General features: G+C 39.9%; 2 protein-coding genes across 6 annotated transcripts in view; one reads left to right on the forward strand and one right to left on the reverse strand.

Annotated features, from left to right (window-relative positions):
* kcng2 (potassium voltage-gated channel modifier subfamily G member 2) overlaps positions 1-4,417 on the forward strand; it is a 116,348-nt gene extending 111,931 nt beyond the window's left edge. For both annotated transcript variants that reach the window (XM_062980613.1, XM_003219765.4), the window contains one exon: positions 3,550-4,417. In XM_062980613.1, the coding sequence (XP_062836683.1) occupies positions 3,550-4,359 (810 nt within the window). In that variant the 3' untranslated portion in view covers positions 4,360-4,417. The remainder of the gene's footprint in view (positions 1-3,549) is intronic.
* A 6,427-nt stretch (positions 4,418-10,844) lies between these two features.
* The window catches only part of slc66a2 (solute carrier family 66 member 2), a 73,559-nt gene continuing 59,752 nt past the window's right edge, over positions 10,845-24,651 (reverse strand). For 3 of the 4 annotated variants that reach the window (XM_016992919.2, XM_003219734.4, XM_003219735.4), the window contains one exon: positions 10,845-14,329. In XM_016992919.2, coding sequence (XP_016848408.1) covers positions 14,122-14,329 — 208 coding nt within the window. In that variant the 3' untranslated portion in view covers positions 10,845-14,121. The remainder of the gene's footprint in view (positions 14,330-24,651) is intronic. The other variant, XM_062980615.1, reaches the window with a different exon arrangement.

Below are 24,651 nucleotides of genomic sequence, written 5' to 3' on the forward strand. Positions count from 1 at the left end.
GACTACTATGACCTATCAGGATGATTTCCGGCCTTGGAGACCGGGAACTTCCTTCGGACTGAGGAATGTGTTTTTCTTATCTCTGAGTGTGTTGAGCTGTGCTTGCTGGAGCGAGAGGCAATAGAAGAATGCCAGCTCAGAGCGATGGCTTTTGCTATGCTTTGTAAATATGTATTATAGATATTGAAATAAATGTGTTGTCGAAGGCTTTCATGGCCGGGATCACAGGGTTGTTGTATGTCTTTCGGGCTGTGTGGCCATGTTCCAGAAGTATTCTCTCCTGATGTTTCACCCACATCTATGGCAGGCATCCTCAGAGGTTGTCACAACCTCTGAGGATGCCTGTCATAGATGTGGGCGAAACGTCAGGAGAGAATACTTCTGGAACATGGCCACACAGCCCGAAAGACATACAACAACCCATTGAAATAAATGTTTGGACTTCAGACAACAGATGTGTTTGAGTCTGACATTGAAGAGGAATTGGTGTGGCAGATGATTGCAACCAATTCATCAGGGTGCTGGAGGAGATGATCGATGGAGCTTGAAGAAACCCACCCAGCACGCACCCTGACCTCCACGCTGACATACCCAATGCAATTTTCTGAATCAGCACCCCAAATAATCCCAGGAACAGGCCTAAAAACGAAGACACCAATAAAAAAAGATTTATTTTGGTTGGGCTGTGTTGTTATCCGTAGTAGTAACAGCGAGGCCACGGACCATATTTTAGTTCTTGTGGACTACTGGTGGTCCACGGACTACAGGTTGGAAACCACTGATCTATAGCATCTAATTTTTATTCCTTCCGTCCTTCCGTTCCCTGGAAGAATCCCAGAAAAAGTAGGACATCACAAAAAAATAGCTTCCTGAAACCAGTAAATATTCTCTATATATTCCAGATGTTGTTGAATTGCAATTCCTAGCCAGGATAGACAGAGGTGAGGGGAGATGAGAGTTGCCATTCAGCAACAGCAAATGGGGCACAAGATGCCCATAAGATTCTTTTTTTGCAACAGAGCCATAAAAATAATAATAATATCATGTTATATGAAATGTGTAATGGAAAACAATTGATACGTGTCCTAATAACCTCTTTCTGCTGTGTATCCTGTTTACTTGCTGGAGGTGATGAACATTCACAGGGAAGCTCATAACAAAAAGGCAATAGCACTATATAACACAATATTTGTTCCTGAGTTATAAACGTCATTTCCTAATTGGTTCTATCATAAAAACATGGGGAAAGTGTATTAAAATACAAAAACTTTGTTTTTGAGAGACATCCTGTAGCACATTTTGCTATAGTTTTTCAATAAGGATCTCATAGAGTCTCAACCAGCTACAAAAACAAAGTTTCTGGAGTATAACAAATACTTTCAAAGTAACTATCACACAATTAAACCAGAAACAACACTTTCAAACCAGGAACAGAAAATTTGAAAAAAATTGTTACATAGTGTAATAAATTGCAGTTATATTTGAAAGTAGAGACAAGCAATCAAACAAAACTCATCATCATTATTATTCAGTGCTGTTTAAGTGCTCTGAAGGTGAATTTGTTCACGGGCTTTAAAATGAGGACTATGTTTATTTTCCCATTAGGAACTGATAAATGCTCATTCAAACAATTCTGTTCCAAGATATTTTAAAAAAACAAGTAGCAGTGATTGCTTTTTAGGAGAGAAATTGTTTTGTAGGATAGGTCTTTCTTTCTCCTACAGAAGTAGCTTTCCAATAGCACAATTTACTGTAGTACAACAAAATCTAAACACCACCTTGTTGAGAGAAACCTTTATTGGTCTTAAAGTGTAAAACACCAGCTTGACTGGGTTCCTCATAATGTAACAAGCATGCAGGGGAAATAATTTGACATTATTATGCTCTAAAATATTATCTGTATGTTATGTTCTAATGATACAGAAAATATATGCAAGCAGTGGCCGAGTTACGAACAAGATAGGTTCTGTAGGTTTGTTCTTAAGCTGAATTTCTAAGTTGAAACAAGTATGTTTTTAAGTGAAATTCCAGCCAAAAATATATATTCTTTAGCTTTGGATAGCATTGGGAAGGGTTAACACCTGTGCGGTATTTCTTTTGCTGTCTGTTCAGAAGATTTTGCCTCAGTTTCTGACCCTGTGATAATTGGATTTTGAAAGAAATTGACCTGTTTTGGAAACACGGATTAGTGATAAAACTTCGGTGGAAATACCTTTTCCCATGATTTCCCATGAGTGAATTTCCCTTCCGAGAGGTAGATTTCTCTCATTTCATGTCATCTCACCCCATTCCTAACTATGAATCATTTGCAAGTCGAATATTTGTAACTCAGGGACTGACTATATAGACATAAAGTTTGTTTGTTTTATTTGATCAAGAGTTGGGATCAAGAGTTGGTTTCTGTTCCTGAACAAGGCAGGAAGCTCTTTGTTTCATGTTTCTTTGGCTATGTTCAAAGAATCAAAGTATATTATGTGGGAGTAGTAAGGGCAATCTAGTCTAACCCCCTGCCATGCTAGAAATCACAAATACAATACTCTTGACAGATGCCCATGCAATCTCTGTTTTAAGACTTCCAAGAAAGAGAGTCCATCACTGTCTAGCCAATTTATCCCAGTGTCAAATAGTTCTGACAGTAAAGAAATGTTAGGTGTAATCTCTATTCCTATAATTTCAATCAAGTAAATCATAGTTACCCTCTGGAGGAGCAGGAAACAAGTTCATAACATCAGTGAGATTTTGACTTCTATCATGGTGTAAAAGGTAAGGTAAAGGTTTTCCCCTGATGTTAAGTCCAGTCATGTCAGACTCTGGGGGTTGGTGCTCATCTCCATTTCTAAGCCGAAGAGCCGGCGTTGTCCGTAGACACCTCCAAGGTCATGTGACTGGCATGACTGCATGGAGCGCCATTACCTTCCTGCTGGAGCGTTACCTATTGATCTACTCACATTGGCATGTTTTCAAACTGCTAGGTTGGCAGAAGCTGGAGCTAACAGCGGGCGCTCACTCCACTCCCGGGATTTGAACCTGCGACCTTTCGGTCTGCAAGTTCAGCAGCTCAGTGCTTTAACACACTTCGCCACTGGGGCATTCATCAATATCCCACCATGATAACTATTCCCACCATGATGACAATACCCCACTGTGATATCTGTGATAACTGGGAATTCATCAAAATTTAGGACAGTCTGGGCATCGTTTTCTCACTTTTATTTATTTTGGTAGGATTTTTTTGAAACTAAAATATTACCAGCATATTGATATGTCATGTTGAATTCAGAGAATATGGGCACAAAATGGATAAAGCAAAGTATATGAGCAAGGATACTGTTGTCAACGCAGGTTCGTGCAATTAGTAAATCAGATGTTCCCCAAACATCACAGCACGAAATTGTATCCACTCTGGCTTTCTAATTAAAGTTTTAATGCTGTAGCAAATTACCTGTGTATTGAACTCAAAACTCACACATGGCATCTCTGTGAAAACAGTATCCTACTTTTTGGGCAGGATTTCTAAGACACTGTTTAAATTTTCTGCCTTCCTCACAGGGTGAATGTTCCCAGAAGTGCCATGACATCTTTGTGCTGGAGACTGTCTGTGTGGCTTGGTTTTCCTTTGAATTCATCTTGCGCTCCATTCAAGCAGAGAGCAAGTGCGCCTTCTTGAAGACCCCACTCAACATTATAGACATTATGGCCATCTTGCCTTTCTACATCTCTTTGATTATAGATTTGGCCTCGACCAAAAACACGGACAAGCCCGGGGGCGGAGGCAGCGTTGGAAACAAGTACCTAGAGAGAGTGGGCCTGGTTCTCCGCACCCTGCGAGCCCTTCGTATCCTGTACGTCATGCGGTTAGCCCGGCATTCCCTGGGGCTGCAGACCCTGGGACTGACTGTGCGCCGTTGCACAAGGGAATTTGGACTCCTCCTCCTTTTTCTCTGCGTCGCTATGGCACTTTTTTCTCCACTGGTGTATCTGGCAGAGAGTGAAATGGGAGCCAAACATGAATTCACCAGTGTGCCCAGTAGTTACTGGTGGGCTGTAATATCCATGACGACTGTGGGCTATGGTGACATGGTTCCTCGTAGCATTCCAGGACAAGTGGTGGCCCTGAGTAGTATCCTGAGTGGCATTTTGCTTATGGCTTTCCCTGTCACTTCCATCTTCCATACGTTTTCCCGTTCCTACATAGAGCTCAAAGAAGAGCAGCAGCGAGCCGCTAGCCGGCAGCTTCACCAGGCGGAAAACAAAGTCTCAAATGACGACAGCTCCCAGGAAGGAGATTCCACGTGTCCACAAGGGAATGATGGAGGGGTGCTTCATCCTGAGACACAAACAGAGACTAAGGATTGCTGATTTAAACCAAATTAAAGACTTTGTACAAGAGAATGGAAAAAGTGGGCAACTAGATATTTACGTATCTGATATAATCACGAAACCACTCCATTTATGGTAGTAAGGCACGAAGTGAAAGAAAGAATCTACTTTATGACCAGTGAATTCAGTGATCAATGGTGGTATTGAAATAATATTGAAGACAATTTTAGCAACCTTAGAACACAAGACTGTTTAGAAGTAAAAATGTTGCTGTATGGTTTTTAAAATAACAGCCATTTTTAGACAGGTCTCCACTGTGCATCTATGGGTAAAAATAATATTGTTGAAGGTTTTTGTTTTTTTTTAAAGTGCCCAAAATCCACAGTGAGATATGTGTGCCATTGAGTATAAATAAGACTGGATTGAAGAGTAGATTGCACAAGGCAACTTTTCTCCCAAAAACTTGTACCAGCAACAGATTCATGTTGTACAACCTCATGGAATATGCACAGAAAGGGTAAAAGGTTAATGGGGAAGCACAGGGATACAGGGCCTTTTCTAGCTAACTTAACAAAACTATCCCTAGTTTACCTCTGTTGTAGTTTTTTCTTCAATAAAAACAAATCAATAACCACGATTTTGGCTGCCTGCTGACAGGCCTGACGTGTGCTTAGCTCTTTATGCATTATTTAGCGAACATGCAGATTTGCCACAGTAAGCTTTTGCATCCTAGCCTGGATGACAGACATATACAGTCTTTGCTAAGATTTGAATGTACATTCTTTTAAAATGACATTATTATGATTAGTCTTTCAGCATATATATATTCCCCTGCTGCAGAGCCATACTTTTTTAACTGGAAAAGAGAACCTTTAAGGAAAAGCAGTGGCTTTCTGACAGATAGCCAATGTGCTCTGGTCCCTCAGCAATCAAAATAAAGAGTTTGGCTTTCTCTTTTCTCCAACAAACACACCCTGCGGCCATAGCTGGGGGAAATGGGAAAGCTCCTCTTGCCTCTTTTCATTCCCAGAAAGAAGAAACACTGAGATGATGTTACAGACAGTAAGTGATACAAAAGCAGGTTGCACACATACTGCTATGGGACAGAGATCAGAATATGCAAAAGTTGAACTCTGATCATTTTCAAAAAGGAAACACAAGACACTCTCGCTTTCTGTTTCCGCAGTAGCATCTAACAAATAAAGCTGCTCCGAGGCTGAAAATAAAGTCTGCATTTCACAGATATGCAAAATGACGTCAATCTTAGGCTTTGTTCTACTTGGTTACCTTTGTAGCATGCAAACCATTTCTGTCCTGCACTGAGCAGGAGATTGGCCTATGGGCCCCCTTTCAGCTCTAGGTAAAGGTAAAGGTTTCCCCCTGATATTGCATCTACTCGTGTCCGACTCTGGGGGTTGGTGCTCATCACCATTTCAAAGCCGAAGAGCTGGCGTTTTCCGTAGACACCTCCAAGGTCATGTGGCCGGCATGACTGCATGGAGCACCGTTTCAGCTCTAGGATTCTATTATTATTCATGGCTAATCTATGAAAAGGAGCCCCTGGTGGCACAGCAGGTTAAACCGATGAGCTGTTAAACATGCTGACCAAAAAGGTTGGTGGTTAGAATTCAGAGAGCGGGGTGAACTCCTGCTGTTAGCTTCACTTTTTGCCAACCTAGCAGTTCGAAAACATGCAAATGTGAGTAGGTCAATAGGTATTGCTCCAGCAGGAAGGTAACAGCACTCCCGGCAGTCATGCTTGGAGATGTCTATGGACAACACAGGCTCTTCAGCTTAGAAATGGAAATGAGCATCAACCCCAGAGTCAGACACGACTAGACTTAATGTCAAGTGAAAACCTTTACCTTTACTACTAATCTATGAAAATTATTGCCTTAGAGCAATGAGGAAATTAGATAATTGTCCAGTATCGGCTATTTCCTACCTAAGGTGAGAAAAGAATTTGCCACAACAACTGGTGTTGCCAGCCCCAATTCCCATTATCCGAATAAAAATAAGTGCTTCAAATCTGAGCAAAAATTAACAGGGCTACCACCAGAGAAAAAAGAGTGCTCTAGCAGAAGAGAAAGGTGATGAGGCTGGCGTCATTTATTTCTGAATAGCACGATCATGAGGAGGTTGCTTCTTCTAGTCCATTTCGTAGAGCAGGGGTGTTGACAAAATAGCTGCATTTAAACAATGCTGCTACAGTATACGTATAATCAGATTATTTTAAACAAAGCTTTTAATTGCTGTGTCCTTTTTTCTTATTACTTGTTCCAAAATATTTGAAAATAAAAATATGGACAATAAAGCCCTCTTGAGACACAGAATCCAAATCTCTTTGTTCTTAATAAACTCATTCTGTCATATCTGACCAAAACTTGTTCATGCGCTGCCTACAGGGAGCTGCTTTCATTTAATGTGCGTGAGAGCTCAACATACGAGAGGCAACCTTTTACTTAGAGAATTATTGCTGGTATATGCACCTTGTCCTCCAGATGCTGAATTGCAATTCTCAGAATTTTCCCGTTTTCCCTTGTTATATCCAGCTCCTTGTGATGAAGTCCTTTATGTAAGTAGGAACTTGATACCTCTTAATGCAAATGTCTAAATGATACAACTACTGATATAATCACAATCATACTTTATTTTTTTCCAGCCCTCTCTTCCCAGAAGAGGGAGGGTGAGAAGTTTTACAGGTATTACACTCCAAGCAGACTCTGACTCAATGTTTATATACTGTTGAATGTTCAGGGTGGGAGAAAGAACTTGTCTGTTTAAGGTAAGTGTGAATGTTCCAACTGGCCACCTTGATTAGCAGTGAATAGCCTTTCAGCCTTAAGGTCTGGCTGCTTACTGTCTGGGGGAATCTTTCGTTGGGAGGTGTTAGCTGGACCTGACTGATTCGTGTCTGGAATTCCTCTGTTTCCTGAGTGGTGTTCTTTATTTAACACGGCCTTACAGCTGGAAAAACTCACAGCAACCCAGTGATTCTGGCCATAAAAGCCTTCAACAACACTTTGTCATAATGGATATTTTGTAGTAACACCAGCTGGAACTTCCCAGAGTTGATGATTGACACTATTGCTGCCACAGCCTGACATTTCTTTTCCAGAACGAATTTGGGGCTATCAGCTTTTACTCCCTCCATATATAAATGTGATCCCTTTTTAAAAGTCAGTTAAGATAGAATAATGTCATAGAGTAGGTTTCTTTGCTTTACATTTTTGAGGAACTCCGCCTTCTTGTTCAAGCACTGTCAATTATGCTTGCCTTTGTTCTTCCATGATTTCATTGCTGTTGTCAGAATTTAATAAAATATTTTAATTTTGGTAGCATAATGACAGCAGCTGCCACCTTAATCCATGCGCTACTACACCAGAGGGAGGCTTAGATAATGGCAAGTAGTACAGACAGCACTCTCTCCATTGCATTCAGTGTTCTGGATAAAAGAAATGTCATTTCCCCTTTTTGTATCCAAAACATGCTGGCTGGATTAAAGCAACACTGTTGAAAATCAATGGAAGAGAAAGAGCCAGCCATGCTGCTTTGCAAGCTGATTTTCTACTGGGGCTATTTGAATCACCAACCTACCAACTTTTTGGAGAGGCTTCCATCAGACATAGAATATAGGTTTGGCTCAAACTTCAAACTGCAGCATCAAGTCAATTTGCCAGAGGCGGTAAAGGGATTCTAGTCCTCAGCTGCAGAGAGGGATTTAACAAATGAAACCAGGCTTAGAACTACTGGGGATATTCACCATGTGGTGTAGCAAGAGCAGTTTTCCTTTCCAATGAAATCCATATTCATTGTCAAAGTCAGAGGTGCTAGTGACATTTTATACTAACGTTAAATTTAAATGTTTGCTGACTTTGCCATAGAAAAGACTGGATAAGTATTTCTGATCCAAGACCCAAAACATTAGTCATGTCAAAGACTCCCTGATGACAATAGGCTTCAAGTATGCCTTTCTTCTGAGCCCATGATCATGCACACAGTAATGAAATATGGATCAAATACTATGTTAGTTGTTTAAAGAATGGGCCTATTGAAATGAGCAGAAGTTCATAGTCACAATTAGATAGGACTCAATTAACTCCAGTAATTGTATAAATGTGTAACCCTTCTCATTTAATGCAGATACTCAAAAATTATTGCAGCACTTGCTGAGGCAATGCTGCATTGCCTTGAGAGAACATAAGAGCATGCTACATTAAATCAAAAATTTCCTCCAAATCATGAATGGCAATTGGGTGGCTCTCCACATGTGGTTACGTTGTAGATACATTATTACCCCTAGCAGTTGTAGTCCAACTGTAGCTGGAGAGCCATATGATTCCTACTTGATCTAGACCAGTGGTTCCCAACCTGTGGTCCGTGGACCACCAGTGGTGCCCAAGAACTAAAATATTGTCTGCGGGCTCACTGTTACTACACCGTTGCAACGAGAGCAATTGGTCTCGCAAAACCCTCTTATAGTGCTGAGGCAATGAGGATGTCGAAAAGGGAAAGTCTGACTACCCATGAAAGGCGCGACAAGCCTCCCGACTACTGCTTCTCCTCCTTCCCTATGCGCGGAGCCAATCCACATGGCACCTGGAAGCGGGGGTGCCTTGAAGTCTTTGTTTTTAGGCCTGTTCCTGGGGTTATTTGGGGTACTGATTCATACAATTGCATTGGATAGACTACATCAGCTCTAGATTATTAAATATAGTTTTCTGTGGGCAAGCAGTTGGCGACTACAGTGTTCCCTCACTTATCGCGGGGGTTACGTATCAGGACCACCCACAATAAGCGAAAATCCGTGAAGTAGGGATGCTATATTTATTTTAATATTTATACATTATTGTAGTAGTTGTACACTATTTTAAATCTTTATCAAGCAATTGTGTGTTGATAAATCGCCTCCTTCTCCTCCTGTTGCTGCTTCGGGACCTTTTCTCCCCCTTTGGCTTCTCCTTCCTCCCTTCCTTAGGCTGTAAATTGTAATTTTTATGATTTATAATATTCTTTTAGAATTTATTGAAAAACCTCAAAACAGCGAATCCGCAAAAAGCGAACCACAAAGTAGTGAGGGAACACTGTACTAGATGGCACATGTTCTGTATCAGAAACTAGAGCTGATGTGGTCTATCCAATGCAATTTTCTGAATCAGCACCCCAAATAACCAAACTGAATCTAAAGTTGACCAAAAACTTATTCATAACCTTTTCGGTACTAATGTTGGAGGGTGGTCCCTGATCAAAGTGGTCCCTGGTCCAAAAAAAAAAGGTTGGGAACCACTTATCTAGATTCTCGATTACCATCCCTGGGTGTGGATCAGTGAACAGGATGACTATGACCCTGTCAATATCTAATGCAGGCTTTACATGTTCACCTATATTTGGGCATTTAATCCAACGTGGAAGATCTGTATTCAGTTTAAGGTTGTGGCAGCAGGGTCCCCACATTTGGTACCTTTATGGATATGAATGTAGACATGGTTGTGGAAGGATGCCTGTAAACACAAAGGCTGTGTAGCACAACCAATATATAACAGTGTGTTGAGATTTATGCTGTGCAACCCCCAGTGTAGGAACATAGCTGGTGAGCCTCAATCATATTTTTTGCAAACACTTACTCAGTTCTGTTTCCTCCAGAAAACTGTTAAGTCCTGCCGACAAGTCAGTTGGCTTCATTGGCAAAACACCTATTAAATAATTAAAATAATTCTGATGGATGGTTAATAAGTGTACATTAGAGTGTAAGAGAGATGATGCTATTTAAAATATGAGAATACTATCAATCCTATTTAGATGTTCAGTAGAAAACCTTGTGATATGGTTGCCTTAGGGTTGTAATAGACTGGAAATGATTTGAAGGCACACAGCAAAGACAAGGATGCTGAATCAACATGCAAAGAGAAAAGCACTCTAGTACTACCCTCTCCATCTTCAACTCTGATGTCCTCCTTATGTAAAATGGGTGTGTTGGAACAAAAGAGCTTTTGCTACACATGGAGGCATTCCACATAAGTGGGAACACCGGCAGGGGGATTTTCAGGATTCCCATTGCATAGCCTCCAGACATAGCCGCTTGTTGCTCTCTACCTGAAGGGAGAGGGATGGCACACTTTCTTCTTCAGCTTCTGAGTTGACATACTTCATAAATGGCTAAACAGGGCTTTGTACCTCTCAAAAACTGGGATACTACCAGCCCTGATAGAGTTATCCACAATACATCACCTGGCAGTCTGAGAGTCAAGTAAACAAAAGCTTTAAAATGAAAATAAAGCTGCAATAAGAAGTACCCAGCACTTTCTGATGTTAGGAGATCAGACAATGAGTTTGGAAGTTTTGGTGTGTGATTGCATGTGTGTTCAAGTGTCTTTTCACACTCCAACACACACATCTGTTCCCTTGGCCACCATCTGTAGGATGGTAACACAAATTATGATTTCCACTGACATATTAACTGAAGTTCTCAAGAAGGACACATCCTCCTCATCTTACATTTGAAAAGAGCAACAGTACAGAGTGAATGTGTGCATAATTGGTTTATTTCTTTTTAAAAAAACAAACAATGTAACTGATAGTCAAAATGAGTGCTCCATACATTCAAGAGATGCATTTAAAATTTACTTACAACCAAACTCTGGTGTGATAAGCATTTCAAGGTTTTTCCCCCCGTGAAAAACGTTTTGCAGTGTGTTAAAGGATATGGTTCTCCGACCACTGAGATGCTCTTTATAGAGGTTCTCCCAGGTGTGCGGGAGTTGCTTATATGTGAATAGTTCCCCTGTGACTGGGAGAAAGTTTACGATGGTGCATTCATGTGGGCAGACATCACAGGATGTTTTCACATAACAAAGCTCTGTGCTGGCAAGCTGCAGGAAAACACCCCAACAATTAGTCTCCCCATCTCTACAGTCGGTAGCAATAATCCCACTGATATCAACTGATACTGGTCAAGATATGGTATATAATGGAAATCTTAAAAATAGTATTTGATCTTTTGCCGAAATGTATTGTCAAATTCAGGAAAGTTCACTCATGCTTTTTTAATACAAATCTACTGAATTTTCTGATGTTTTTGCAGCCCGAGCATCATGACTGCTCTATTGCCATTAGAAGGGAACTGGTACACAGCATTCCAGAAGAAGAAAAATAGTAGTAATTTCACCTTCAGTGAGACCTGCTGTACAACGAGACATTGGGGATCTGCACAGGCTAAGCTAATGCTTAGTTTAATACCAGACCTCTTCAAAGAAGGGGGTGGTTGGGAGAGTGCCCAGTACAAAAATAAAGTCCAGCATAGCAAGTTATTATAAGAAATCCTGTCATACAAATAGAAGTACAATCCTAACTGCAGCATCATACCAGGGAAATAGAACAATGATGGAAATTTATAATTTAAAAGACAAATGCCCAGAAGTTCAAACATAGCCAGAACATTTATGAAAAGGAGAGCAATTAAACATTCATATTATGCCATGCCACATAAAATCAGCTTGGTAAGGTCACTTCAGGCACAAGTTGAATAAGCATGGGAGCCAATCAATAGCATAAAGTCTACGGTCAACTCTACATAGTGCTTCACACCAAGCTTTTATTGAAAGCAGCTTTCCTGAGGTTTTATGTAATTGCTAGGAAGAAATCTATTACAGGCTTCTGTAGAGTGGAAGTATCCAACCTCTTTACCTGGGTGGGCCATTTTCCTGCACTTTTAAGCTGCCAGATACAGAAGGTTTGACTTGTAGAAGAGGAAGCCCAGCCAGTTTTGAGGTTTCTCTGTACTTAACAGATGAAGAATTTGGAAAGCCAAATGTATGGGCACAGAAGGCAAATGAGCTTCGTAAAAATTAAAGTAAAATCCTTGACAAGGTTTGATACTCTCACTACAATGAAATCTTGTTGTCTCTTAAAGACAAAGGATATTTGGCACAGCCAAATGCATCAAGCACATAAAATGCCCAACTGAAAGCAAGTTTTGTGGATCAGATTCTCAGGCACACAAAGTAATTTATTCTTTGGAACACTTTTGGGAAAGAGAGCAACAATTTCACAGAGTGTCTGCTGCTGACCTGAAATGTCATCCCCATGCAGGATTTATCTGGAAAAACACGTTAAACAATGAAGAATCCAAGTTTCTGAACACCATAGATTTTTTTTTAAGGAAACAGAACAGTTCCTGAACCACAGCATGATTATGTGTTCACCTCATTGGGGTCAAAGCAACTGTCAAAAGGCAAGGAGCTTGAAAAATGGAACAATTCAAGCTGCACTGTGCTTGCATTTAAGTCCAGATCAAGTTCTCAGGAAAGTATTACATAAATCTGAAATTGACCAAAAAATTAAATACAGATTCTCCTTATCTCTCATCTACACTGCATGGAAATAATATAGATCATCACCCACTTTTCCATTCTTTCACCATCACAGCAGTTTGCCTATGGTTCTTACTTAAATTATGTTTCTCTTCCTCTCCAATATTTGGCTACTACAAAAACTTTCTCCATAACACAAAATGGTTTGATTTGGCATTAAATAATACTTAGGAGAAGTTCATACTTCTGGTTTTCCTCCAACTAGATCTGTGATACATCACTAGGCTACTGCTCTTCTACCACATAATGGGTCTCTCCTCCTTCAAGTTATACTGAAAGTCCCATTGGTTAGAGCAGTGGTTCTCAACCTACGGGACCCCAGATGTTTTGGCCTTCATCTCCCAGAAATCCTAACAGCTGCTAAACTGGCTGGGATTTCTGGGAGTTGTAGGCCAAAACACCTGGGGACCCACAGGTTGAGAACCACTGGGTTAGAACATCAAGAAAGCTCAGTGCACTATGGGAAGACACAACTAATAAACTTTGTTGGGTTTTCCACCCAAGAGGTATACTGGCACAAAGAGTGTTGATGAGTCCCAAGTTACATACTTTCTGGCTTTGCCATTTTCACATCACTGTTGTTATAAATCCATCAGTGGTTCTTTCAGTATCACTCTACAGGGTTTTTCAGCCTCTTACATTTTTCCCCTCGGCTCTCTAATGAGTTGAGCTGTTGGAACAGAAATGCTACTACACATTATTAGATTTCTTCCTTTCTCTCCATCTGTCTAAATACCAGTTACCAAATATTGATTTCTGATTTGTATTTTACCATTGTCTGGAGAATCACCCATACTATGACCATTCCTCTTTGATATATATTCATTGATCACACTGGTCCAGCAGTGTGCAGGTATATATGTTAATAACACATTTATACTGAATAAAATACATTTCTTTACACTGCCCCTTTTCTTCCCAGGCTTCAGCCTCCTCCACCCAAAAGCAATCATACCGATCATTTTTTTTAAAAAATGATTTTGCATTCTCCCTTGCGGTGAATGCATTGCCTTCATCAGTCATATCTGAAATATAACAGACACTCCAAAACTACTACTCATATACATATTTTATATAAATAGGTTAAAGCTTCAGACAAAATACTCTGGTTCTTGTGACTGAGCTTTTTAAAAAACAGCATTGAAAACAGCAACATCCAGCCCTTGTGATACATACACGTGCACAAATACAAAGTGAAGTAAATAAAATTCGATTCTACCCACAGATAGGGCAGGAAGGGATGAGAAAGTCCTAAAGATGAAAATCCATGTAAATAAGTATGCAACCCAAGCAAAGTAAATCATTAAAAGCAATTCCAGCTATGGTACCCTTACAGGTTTCCATATCTGATGCTGCTATTTCCAGAAACATCGTAGTTAGAAGAAGTGATGCTGAAAGCCTGGCTCCAAACGTTTCGACTTATAGTTGTGCTTTAAAGTGCCTTTGTACTGGCTGGGTGTGTTGTGTGTGAAACTGGCTTCTGTGGGTAGCAGCTGTAGAAATAAACCTGCAACAGGATGGCCATGTCCACAAAGACCTGAAGAAGTCCGCAGATGGAGAACTGGAAGGGAGCCTGATTGAGGAGGAAGTACACCGTCTTGAAAGTGTCACCACTGGTCCACATCAGCACCATCTTAACACTAAAAGGAAAGAAAGGAGGACATTTTAACAGGGTTAGAAATGGAAGATTTTTTTAAAAAATACAGTCATATCAGAAAACTGCCATAGTGACTCCATTAAATATCAATGCTGATGGTGATGGCTGTGATGGGGACTGAAATGAAGTAACAGTGATCACAATCCTTTCTCATCTGATAAATGCCTTGCACCAAGAATGCGACCTCTTGCTTATGCTTGTACAGAATACCCCATCATAAAGTTATTCAATTCATATTAAAGAATATGATAAAGAACAATGCCATGTGATTTCATGCAATATGTAAAGCAAAAAAATATTCCAATATCATTTTTAAGTCAAAATGTAAGTTACCCATTTGTTCACATCCATAGAACCTGTATGCTTCCTCTTGTTTAAAATGCAATGAAATCAGCAAGTCTCATTTCGACTGAACTAGCAAAATATGGTTTCTAACTTCAATACAAGCCAATATCCTGAACTAACTGTTTGAAATGTGTCTAAAATCTTAGTTTTCTTTTGTTTTTTCAATGAAAAGAGAAACCTGGATTAAAAAGTATCTTAATTTATGTCTTGTACTAAGACTCTACATGAATTGATAGCTATTGATTGATTGGTTTTAGTTTGCCAATGTGATGTGGCAGTTTGAGGACTGAATTGTTGTAATTGGGCCGGCTAGTCCATGTTGGCCCAGCAGTCATTACCGGCCACACAATCAACCCACATGACTTTGTGAACTTTGGTTGGCTCCTGTAAATCAATATGGATGTCTCATGCTTAGGTTTTATGTCGTTATATAATTTTGTTTGCTTACATTTTGTTTAATGTATTGATGTTAGGTTCTAATTTTACATTTACATGCGGGATTATTCTGGATTATTTTGTAGGTATGTTTGTTTTTATTAAGGCATTGAATGTTTGCCTTTTTGTATGTTGGAATCCACCCTGGGTCCCCCTGGAGTGATAGAGCGGAATTATTATTATTATTATTATTATTATTATTATTATTATTATTATTATTATTATTATTACTTTGGAGACCAGGGCTCAAATCCCCCAAAGCCATGGAAACCTATTGGGTGACGTTGGGCAAATCCCACTCTCCATTGCTGAGGAGGGCAATGGAAAGCCCCCTATGAACAAGTCTTGCCAAGAACATTTCATGGTAGAGTTGTCCTAGGGCAGTGGTTCTCAACCTGTGGGTCCCCAGGTGTTTTGGCCTACAACTCTCAGAAATCCCAGCCAGTTTACCAGTTGTTAAGATTTCTAGGAGTTGAAGGCCAAAACATCTAGGGACCCACAGGTTAAGAACCACTATCCTAGGGTCACCATGAGTCGGAAATGACTTGATGGCATACAGCAACAACAAAGTGTCCCAGCCCATCAGTTAGACTGTGTATAATACAGCAGTATTAAGACAGATGCTCTAACTATATAAATAGTTTATTGAAAGAAGGAGAAGCACTTTGATAATCTATTTCAGGATCAGACAAAGTGTAGCTAATGAGCGACATGTGTTCTTTAGAGCCATTTTGTGAGTTCCCTAAGGGTTTAAAAAATGGTCCAAAATGCCTCCAAATGATAATTAATGATTTCAGTCTTAAGTACTTCCACATTTGTAAGTCTCCTGGATCTCTCTGTGGGTCAGGAAAAAAGGATTTTTCCCCAAAAAAACATTTACTTGGAATAATTTTCAAAAAAATATTTTGCCTCCATCCCCAAGCGCTTCGGGGTCATTGGGAACAACTGTACCGTGTTTTAGGGGCAATCTACACACTGGAAATACCTTTTTTGGAAATAAAGTGAATTCTGTTTATTTCCTGTTTTTAAAAAAACTTCTCCCCAGGAAAGCACCAAGACATGGCAAGAATGCCCCTTACGTCCCTTAGAATTGTGGTTCTCAACCTATGGGTCCCCAGATGTTTTGGCCTTCAACTTCCAGAATTCCTAACAGATGGTAAACTGGCTGGGATTTCTGGGAGTTGTAGGCTAAAACACCTGGGAACCCACAGGTTGAGAACCACTGCCTTAGAGGGTGTTTGAGAACATCGGGAAGGATTTTGGGTTTTTTTTCTCACAGACGTGTGAATAGCATTGAGGTGGACCTCGAAGTTTTCCTAGAGGGCTCATGTGGTCCCTTAGCCACCCTCATCGATTTCACCACTTGAGAGCATAAAATTCAATAATATTCTGCTTTTTTCTCTTAAGGGTGAAAATAAAGGAAGAGGCTCTGAGATAGCTTTTATAATTTTTTAAGAAATGTTTTTCATTAATGTACTCTTAGTACTGGGAGTTAAAAACACTGCCCATTTAAAGTGCCCCCATTTGCCATGCATTATAAATGGGCAGCGTTTTTAATGGAATGATAAGCAGTGCCCAGTAAAAGCTTTGGAGTTCATTGTCATAATAGCCTAAAATATATTATGCAACATGTAAGAAATACGCGGTAATTGAAAGCAACAAGCACTTCAGATCTTATTTTACAATTAATCAGGTGTAATCATGTGTGTGACAAAATAGGGACAAGACCCTCTATTTGTCCAATCAGAGACAATGGGGAAGCAAGGACAGATGTTAGATGGGGCAAAGTTTACAAATTATGAATGAGAGATGTGCCACACAGTCCCAATGTAGCAGAGAAATAAGTCTGACTGCATTTAATGAGACCTAATCCATAGAACACAGTGCATCCAGAATATCACAGTCTAAGCACAATGGGGAAACTAGAGCTTGACGACAGCAAAGGTAATTATCACAATTATGCATTAACATTACACAAGACTGGATCAGGCCCTCAGAATAATCGTCTATTTAGGATTGAAAATTAGCAATCCTAAAAGAAGACTGTATTGATGTTGTAAAACAGACAATGCAGTTTTATAATTTTCGTACTCAAGTGACCTTGAGATGTCACATCCTGTGACGGGAGCTGAAAACTCAAATGGTTTGGAAATAATGGGCTCAAAGCAGGTTGAGTGAGGTGAACTCAGGTCTGATTGAAATTGATGGGATAGATTAGTCATGACAATTTAAATCCCATGATTTCAACAGGAAATCGCTGGGACTTAAACTTAGCTTGAAATCACTGTCAGTGCTGTATATGCACAAGTATTTGCACTTGGTTTATTTTTTTCTACACTGAACTCGCAGGGGAGAAAGCCTAGAAAAAACATGCCAAAGAAAGTCATCATCTGGAAGTGTTCTTAATTCATACCCAGATGCAGTCCTATGCATCCCTGGGAAGCTGTCACTGTATGAACTATGTAAGAGCGCTGGCGGATGATTTTTCTCACACAGAAGCAGTCAAGATGGCTCATTTATTAAGCTTAACAAGTTCACAGACCATAAGCGGAAGGCATTCTTGGGAATCAGGAACCCTATATGTACTTCGATATTGTCATATGTGTACCAAAATCACAAGACTGGGAAAAAGTGTTATAAGTAACACTTGATGGTGTATAAGCAACAACACGTGCACTTTAACACACTGTATAGTATAGGTAAAATCTTTTATGCATCTAATCCCAAATAATAGCATTCCGTCGTGCCCTGTGGCTCAGCAAGTTAAACCGCTGAGCTGCTGAGCTTGCTGACCAAAAGGTCAGCGGTTCGAATCCAGGGAGTGGGGTGAGCTCCCACTGTTAGCCCCAGCTTCTGCCAACCTAGCAGTTAGAAAACACGCGAATGTGAGTAGATCAATAGGTAACGCTCCAGCAGGAAGGTAACTGTGCTTCATGCAGTCATACTGGCCACATGACCTTGGACTACGGACAACACCGGCTCTTTGGCTTTGAAACGATGATCAGCACCAACCCCCAGAATCCGACACAACTAGACTTAAATGTCAGGGGAAAACCTTTACCTTTACCTATCATACATAGAACTTGGAAACTGATATATGGAAATTTAAAAATACTTTTTATCCTTAGACAACGTGCAGTGCTTTCCATATACACATTAACCCTTCCCTTTCAACCCCATTTTAAAATATGTTGCGTTCCCCACCCTACATCATAGTCTTGTGCTTTTGCACATAAATTCCATGTCTTATTTTTTAAAACGAACAAAGCTTGTTAGACAACATTGCAGTAAATACAGTGCCTAAATTCTTGCACTATACTGAGGTCATTCCTATTCATTTAGCAATCCTTTGTATTTCAAGTCCACTTAAAACAGGAAAAAAAGATTAAAGCAACCTAGCTGTGACAGCCTCAATTTAATAAAGTGCATTTTGGCCAGAGGGCCATGAAAAAAAGAGGGCTGTTTCCTCTCATTGCAGGAGCTCATCTGGTACAATTAATGACACTGGAAATTTCTGCTTCATGTGTGTTCCCATTTATGATAATTATTGTCTCCTCACTGCACAAACTCAGACCTAGTTTGGAATAACAGAAGGTTTGTATATATCAAGGGTAGTCTGACTAGCTTCTGCTGCAGGAACCATTCTTTTTAGTCATTTCAGAATTTCATACAGAAGCAGGCTTGTATAAAAATGTTGCCTTCTGTGAAGTCCAGCAGCTGTACAGAATTATTCTTATTTTTAAGGGAAAGAATAGGGGGGAAACACAGAAAGAAACCCCAGATAGGCAGGAAGCTAGAAGTAGCACACAATCTGCCTAGAAGCAAGAAAGAAGCCAAGTGCATGGACAGATAAGAAGGATTTCATTATACAAAGGTTATTTTTCCCATTCTGAGCAGCTGTTCTACAGAACCGTTTTCCTCTCCATTAGTGGAAGAGAGAAGAGGTGCAACACAGAAATTATTTTATGAAAGATGAAGAAGGCATTTTGACAAAACTGAATATAAACTAAAGAACTTTGTAATCCAAACCAAAGACCCCAGATAATTTTAAAAGAATATAACTGTAAATCATGAACGTTCACCAAGAACACCAATGGGATTGAACCGGGAGAGTCTGCAAGAACAAGTGCTGGCTTCTCCTCCATACCACATACTTCTCTTCCCTCAATTTTAAAGTATGCTGTGAAACACCACAGGGACCTGAAAGAGGGGAGGTTGAGGAGTTTATGTGATGGTGAAGATGATCACTGAAGGAACCACAGTCAAAGGTAAGCAACCTGTTATTCTGCGTAACCTCTATGCCTCACACAAATAGGTGATTGCAAAGTTTACCATCAGATGATGAGTCAGGCCACTGAAGAACAGAAGACACAACAGCACATCCCAAAAAGGCATCTGCACGAACCCTGCAGTCCAGTCTATAATGTTGGGTAAATATGGAAGACTGTGACCACATTTTAGATCTGCACAGGTCTGGAAACAGAATGCCACAAAGTAAAGCAGACAATGCTACTAGCTTAATGGTGTGAGTCTTCAACCCACTTGAAATAGGTTGTTTCACTAGTTCATATGAGTATCTATCTAATAGTTTGGTCTACCCATTTGGCAGATCTCTGAGAAGAGACTTGATGCAACTATTTTGACAAAAAGAACATAAAACGTGAGACCCAGAGACACCAAAGCCATGTAGAGACACTTCCAGATCAGATGTAGGATTTGCGTAGAAAGTTAGAAGGATGATATATATATGAAAGTGAAATTCCAAACTTTCAGAAGGAAGTAAAACCACCTTGTTCCTAGGAACTGTTGATATAGAACAGTGGTTCTCAACCTGTGGGTCCCCAAGTGTTTTGGTCTACAACTCCCAGACATCCCAGCCAGTTTACCAGCTGTTAGAATTTCTGGGAGTTGAAGGCCAAAACATCTTGGGACCCACAGGTTGAGAACCATTGATATAGAAGGACCCATCATAGACAACTTCTCAGAACCAAACTTCTCAGGAGTTGCTGTGCTCTTTTTTGCTTTCCGAATCAAACAGGCATCTTCATCTGCCAAAACAGCAGCACCAAGTGTGGTCGCTGAAATCAAGGAGAAGCCATAAGTGCGACAGAATGGCTGGGATCAAAAATGCAAAAGTGAATGAAAGAGATACCCTCAGTACCAACATTGTCTTCTTCTTGTTTGAGAGCAAAACCAAAGCAGTGTCCAAAAAAATGTTTGAGTCGTCCTTCTTGATGTGATTTCTTTCAACAGACTTTCTGTTGAGATGCTATATTTGCAAGGGCTTGTGAAGTAAATCCTCTACAAATGCTATACTGCTTCAATATGTCCCTCTCCCAAACAAAATGAACAAAGGGACTTCTTTCTTCCTTGCCAATCTTTCTTTTATAAAATACCATTTAAAGAGAGGAGCTACAGAAATGGTAAATGTTGAAGAGAGAGGGAAAGGGGAAAGTAAAGGGAAATATTTTTAAAATCAAAACAACAAAAGGGTGATAAAAATGAAGGAAAACAAGGTAAGCACAATAGAAAGCCAACAGAGGGAAAATTACTCAACCGATAGGAGAAGTAATTGAAAAATATGGTATCATTCTGTTGGTGGACAGAGAGAAACTGAGGGGACAATAACTTGACATGTTGGCACATGTCCTAATTTGCTCACCCCTGCATCAAAGTATAGAGATAGGCATGTCAGTGCTTTACCATACAAAGACATAAAGACATCCAAACTAACTGGGCAGAAGAAATGTATAGAATAAGCTTTCATTGACACAATTTGCTTCATCAGATGCATGGAGTGGAGCTTTAGTAGACTAAAATATATATTTAAGGGAAGCTGTACAAGAAACGTATGCATTAAAGCGTCTTAATTTCATGAGTATACAGTAATATATTTGGACAACAATCTAATTCTGAAATTGGCAACAATTCAAGCCACTTTGGAAGCCACACACATACAAAGGCACACTCACTTTTGGTGCTTCTACATTGATCACAGTACTGGCACAGGAAAAAAAAATGCCCATCTTTTCCTCTGGCCTCACAGAACAGGAAGGAGATGCTCTTCTCTACACAGTGGCAGAGAGCCATGGTGCACAGGCTGCTTTGGCACCTTCCTAAATCATTGTCTGCCAAATTGCAGCAGCCATGGTGTGACAAAATGGCAGCCTTCACCAAATTGCAGTGATAGCAATATCGTCTCCAACATATTCTAGAAGGATAATGGAGTTAATATGACCACTAAATACCTGGAAGTCCCCTACTCCAAGCCATTCTGGAAGATGACTACAGAATTTAATTTTTCTGATTTCAAAATGAATGAATAAATGAATCATTTTCCTGCAGATTTTCCTACAGGGCCTTGTACTTAAGTGGCCATAAATTATCAAGGGAACCATCAATTGGAAAAAAAACATTTAAATCTTCATGGTTGTCAAAAAACAACAACCCACAAACATCAAAGCAGTGCTGAGTGAGGATCAGGTGTTTATTGAACCATGACACAACATGGCTAGTTAACTAGCAAGAGGTGCAAGAGTGGCATCCGGTTTTGCAAAAACACATATGCCAGAGGGAACAAAGAAAGCAGGAGCTGCTTTGAAAGAGATGTTATTGCCAGAGGCTCAAGCAACAAAAATAGCGCTTCCCAGAGATGTAATTCACTACCATGGTATCCAGTGACAACACGCCTCTCTAATACAAGTGCTTTTCTTATGGCTGAGCCTTATAAAATTGCTAGTTTATGGATGCAAATGCAGTAATCCAGTTATGCAATATGGAAAGCTCAATTTACAACAATCAAGGGAGTTTCCGGCAATTATATCTGAATTGAAAATATGACAGGGTGAATATTTATGATGTGATTGTCGTCATGTCTCAAAGGAACACATGGGAGACCCTTAGTCAAGCATTTATAAAAATATATTAAAAGGATTCAAGATACCAGACTGCACCATACGAAGGCCCCAAGGAAAGAGGGATTTCCTTTTTAGAATTCCTTTTCTAGAGAGAGAATTTCTAGACAGCTTTTCAATAATACATACCCAACAGCTGCAAGAAACCTAAACTACTTCCTTTCAAGAAAGTATTTCAAACTGCACAGCTACCATACCATCTAAGCATTCATTACAATATTGTGAACATGAAAAATGGCCCCATTCAACTAGGAAGTGGAACAGACACTTACTAGCCAATATCCATATTCCAAATATGAAGAAGACTTTTCTTATTGTTGGGCAGTTCCTCTATTTTAAAACTTGGGTTCTTCAAAGCAGAATTATCAATGGGTTGACATCCAACAGCCAGTATGGTATAGTGGTTTAAGCGTTGGACTAAATACTGGGAGGCCAGACTTTGATTCCCTACTCAACCGTGGAAACCACTGGAAGATCTTGTGTAAGTCATATCCTCTCAGCCTAAACCTTGGCCAAGGACAAATCTGCCAAGAAAACCCTGAAATAGGTTTGTCCTAGGTTTACCATAAGTCAGAAATGACTTAGAGGCACACAACAACAACAAGTCATGTTTTTCATGTGTTCCACCCTACTCTACTCCTGCCAACCTAGCAGTTCAAAAACATGCAAATGTGAGTAGATAAATAGGTACCGCTCTGGCGGGAAGGTAACGGCGCGCCATGCAGTCATGCCGGCCACATGACCTTGGAGGTGTCTACGGACAACGCCGGCTCTCTGGCTTAGAAATGGAGATGAGCACCAACCCCCAGAGTCGGTCACAACTGGACCTAATGTCAGGGGAAAACTTTTACCTTTTTTTACCCTACTCTTCATAGCTAAGGGGTACTCCCTTTTGCCATGCCTTTCCATTCAACCTACCTGAAGGTAAAATATAAATAAATAAAAATAAATTAATGTGTTGTTGAATGATTCCATGGTTGGAATTACTGGGTTGCTGTGAGTATTCTGGGCTATATATTCCAGAAGCATTCTCTCCTGATGTTTTGCCTACATCTATGGTAGGCATCTTCAGAACTTACTTTGGATTTGACTTGCCTAAACCTCAAAGAACACAGTACTTAATGAAGCTTGTACAATATTATAAGAACCCAAGCAATAAACTTTCAGGTCTTTATATCTTACATATGGGGAATATTTTACAGAAATATCCCTTTTACAACAGCAGCAATGAATTTATTGAAGATAGGGAGAAAACAGGAAACTCAAAGGACAACACAATTCACTCATACATAATTCCAGACAAAATCAGTAATTTTGCATTCAGTAAACTTAATCTAACTTTTCTATCTCAGGGATGATGATTTGGGAATACATTTGACTCCTGGTTAAATGTAAATAGGAAAACAAGGGATAAAAGATGCCTCACACTTTTACTATTTTTAGTGGAAATTGGAAATTATTTTGTCTGCGATATCTGATTGGTTCAGCCAGTAAATATTGCTTAGTGGCTGGATCCAATAACACCCGACTTGAATTATAAAATGGTTGACCGTTTTCAAATGGACAAATTATTGTACAAAGTAGCTTATATTATGGATGTTTAGTCTAAAATTTTAGATCAGAATGAATACCTGTATAGGCTTTCTACAGACTACCAACTTAGTAGATGCTCTAGGTGGGCATTGCTGACCTACATCAGGATACACAGCAGTTAACAGAATATGGAGGATTGTCACAGCCCATTACATCATGCAGTAATGGTTTATGAGCCTCTCCTTTTTAACACAAATTATTTTATATTTCTATTTTTATATTTCTTTGAATTTGTACCACTACTTATATGCCTGACCCTTTTTATCTCCAGTGGCTGATGCTGTATTATTACTCATTTATTCTGATTATATGTGTTTTATTGTATTTTTAAAATGTTTAAATTGTTTATTTGATTTATTCTCTCAGTCCAGAAGCAGCTCCGGTTGCTCCTGACATGAAAAAAGTGGGAAAATACATAGTCCATAGGGTACAAGGAACCTCTGATGTTTTTATAGGCTTGGAACTCTGGTGGGCTTGGAACTTCTTATTTTACAAAATAAGAAGTGGACTTACACTTTTGCTTTGAGAGATGACATGACCTACAGTGGATCTAAGAGATGAAAAGTGAGCCTGTGAACCTGTGAAGTCTGACCATGGAAGGAAAAAGGAAGAGGGGCTGACCAAGGGAAAGATGGATGGATGGTATCCTTGAAGTGACTGGCTTGACCTTGAAGGAGCTGGGGGTGGCAACGGCCGACGGGGGCTCTGGCGTGGGCTGGTCCATGAAATCACAAAGAGTCAAAAGCAACTGAACGAATAAACAAGACATGAAGAAAAACTACATTTTTCATCAGCCATCTAGAAAAGCTATCACTTGTCACAGATTGGCCACAACCTTTCTCCAAATAAAAGTCATAGATGTTGTGAGAACTCTGGTGCAATGAGTCCATACCATCTCTGGGACTGGGAGTCTTGCCATTTTATAGCGGATTGCCAAGAGCTGGAAAACCCAAGCTTGGTGCAGGCACAGAACAGTAATTGGTTTGGAAACATGTCAAATTCATTCCGGAACATTTTC

The sequence above is a fragment of the Anolis carolinensis genome, chromosome 4 (genome assembly GCF_035594765.1).
Source record: "Anolis carolinensis isolate JA03-04 chromosome 4, rAnoCar3.1.pri, whole genome shotgun sequence".
Lineage (NCBI taxonomy): Eukaryota > Metazoa > Chordata > Lepidosauria > Squamata > Dactyloidae > Anolis > Anolis carolinensis.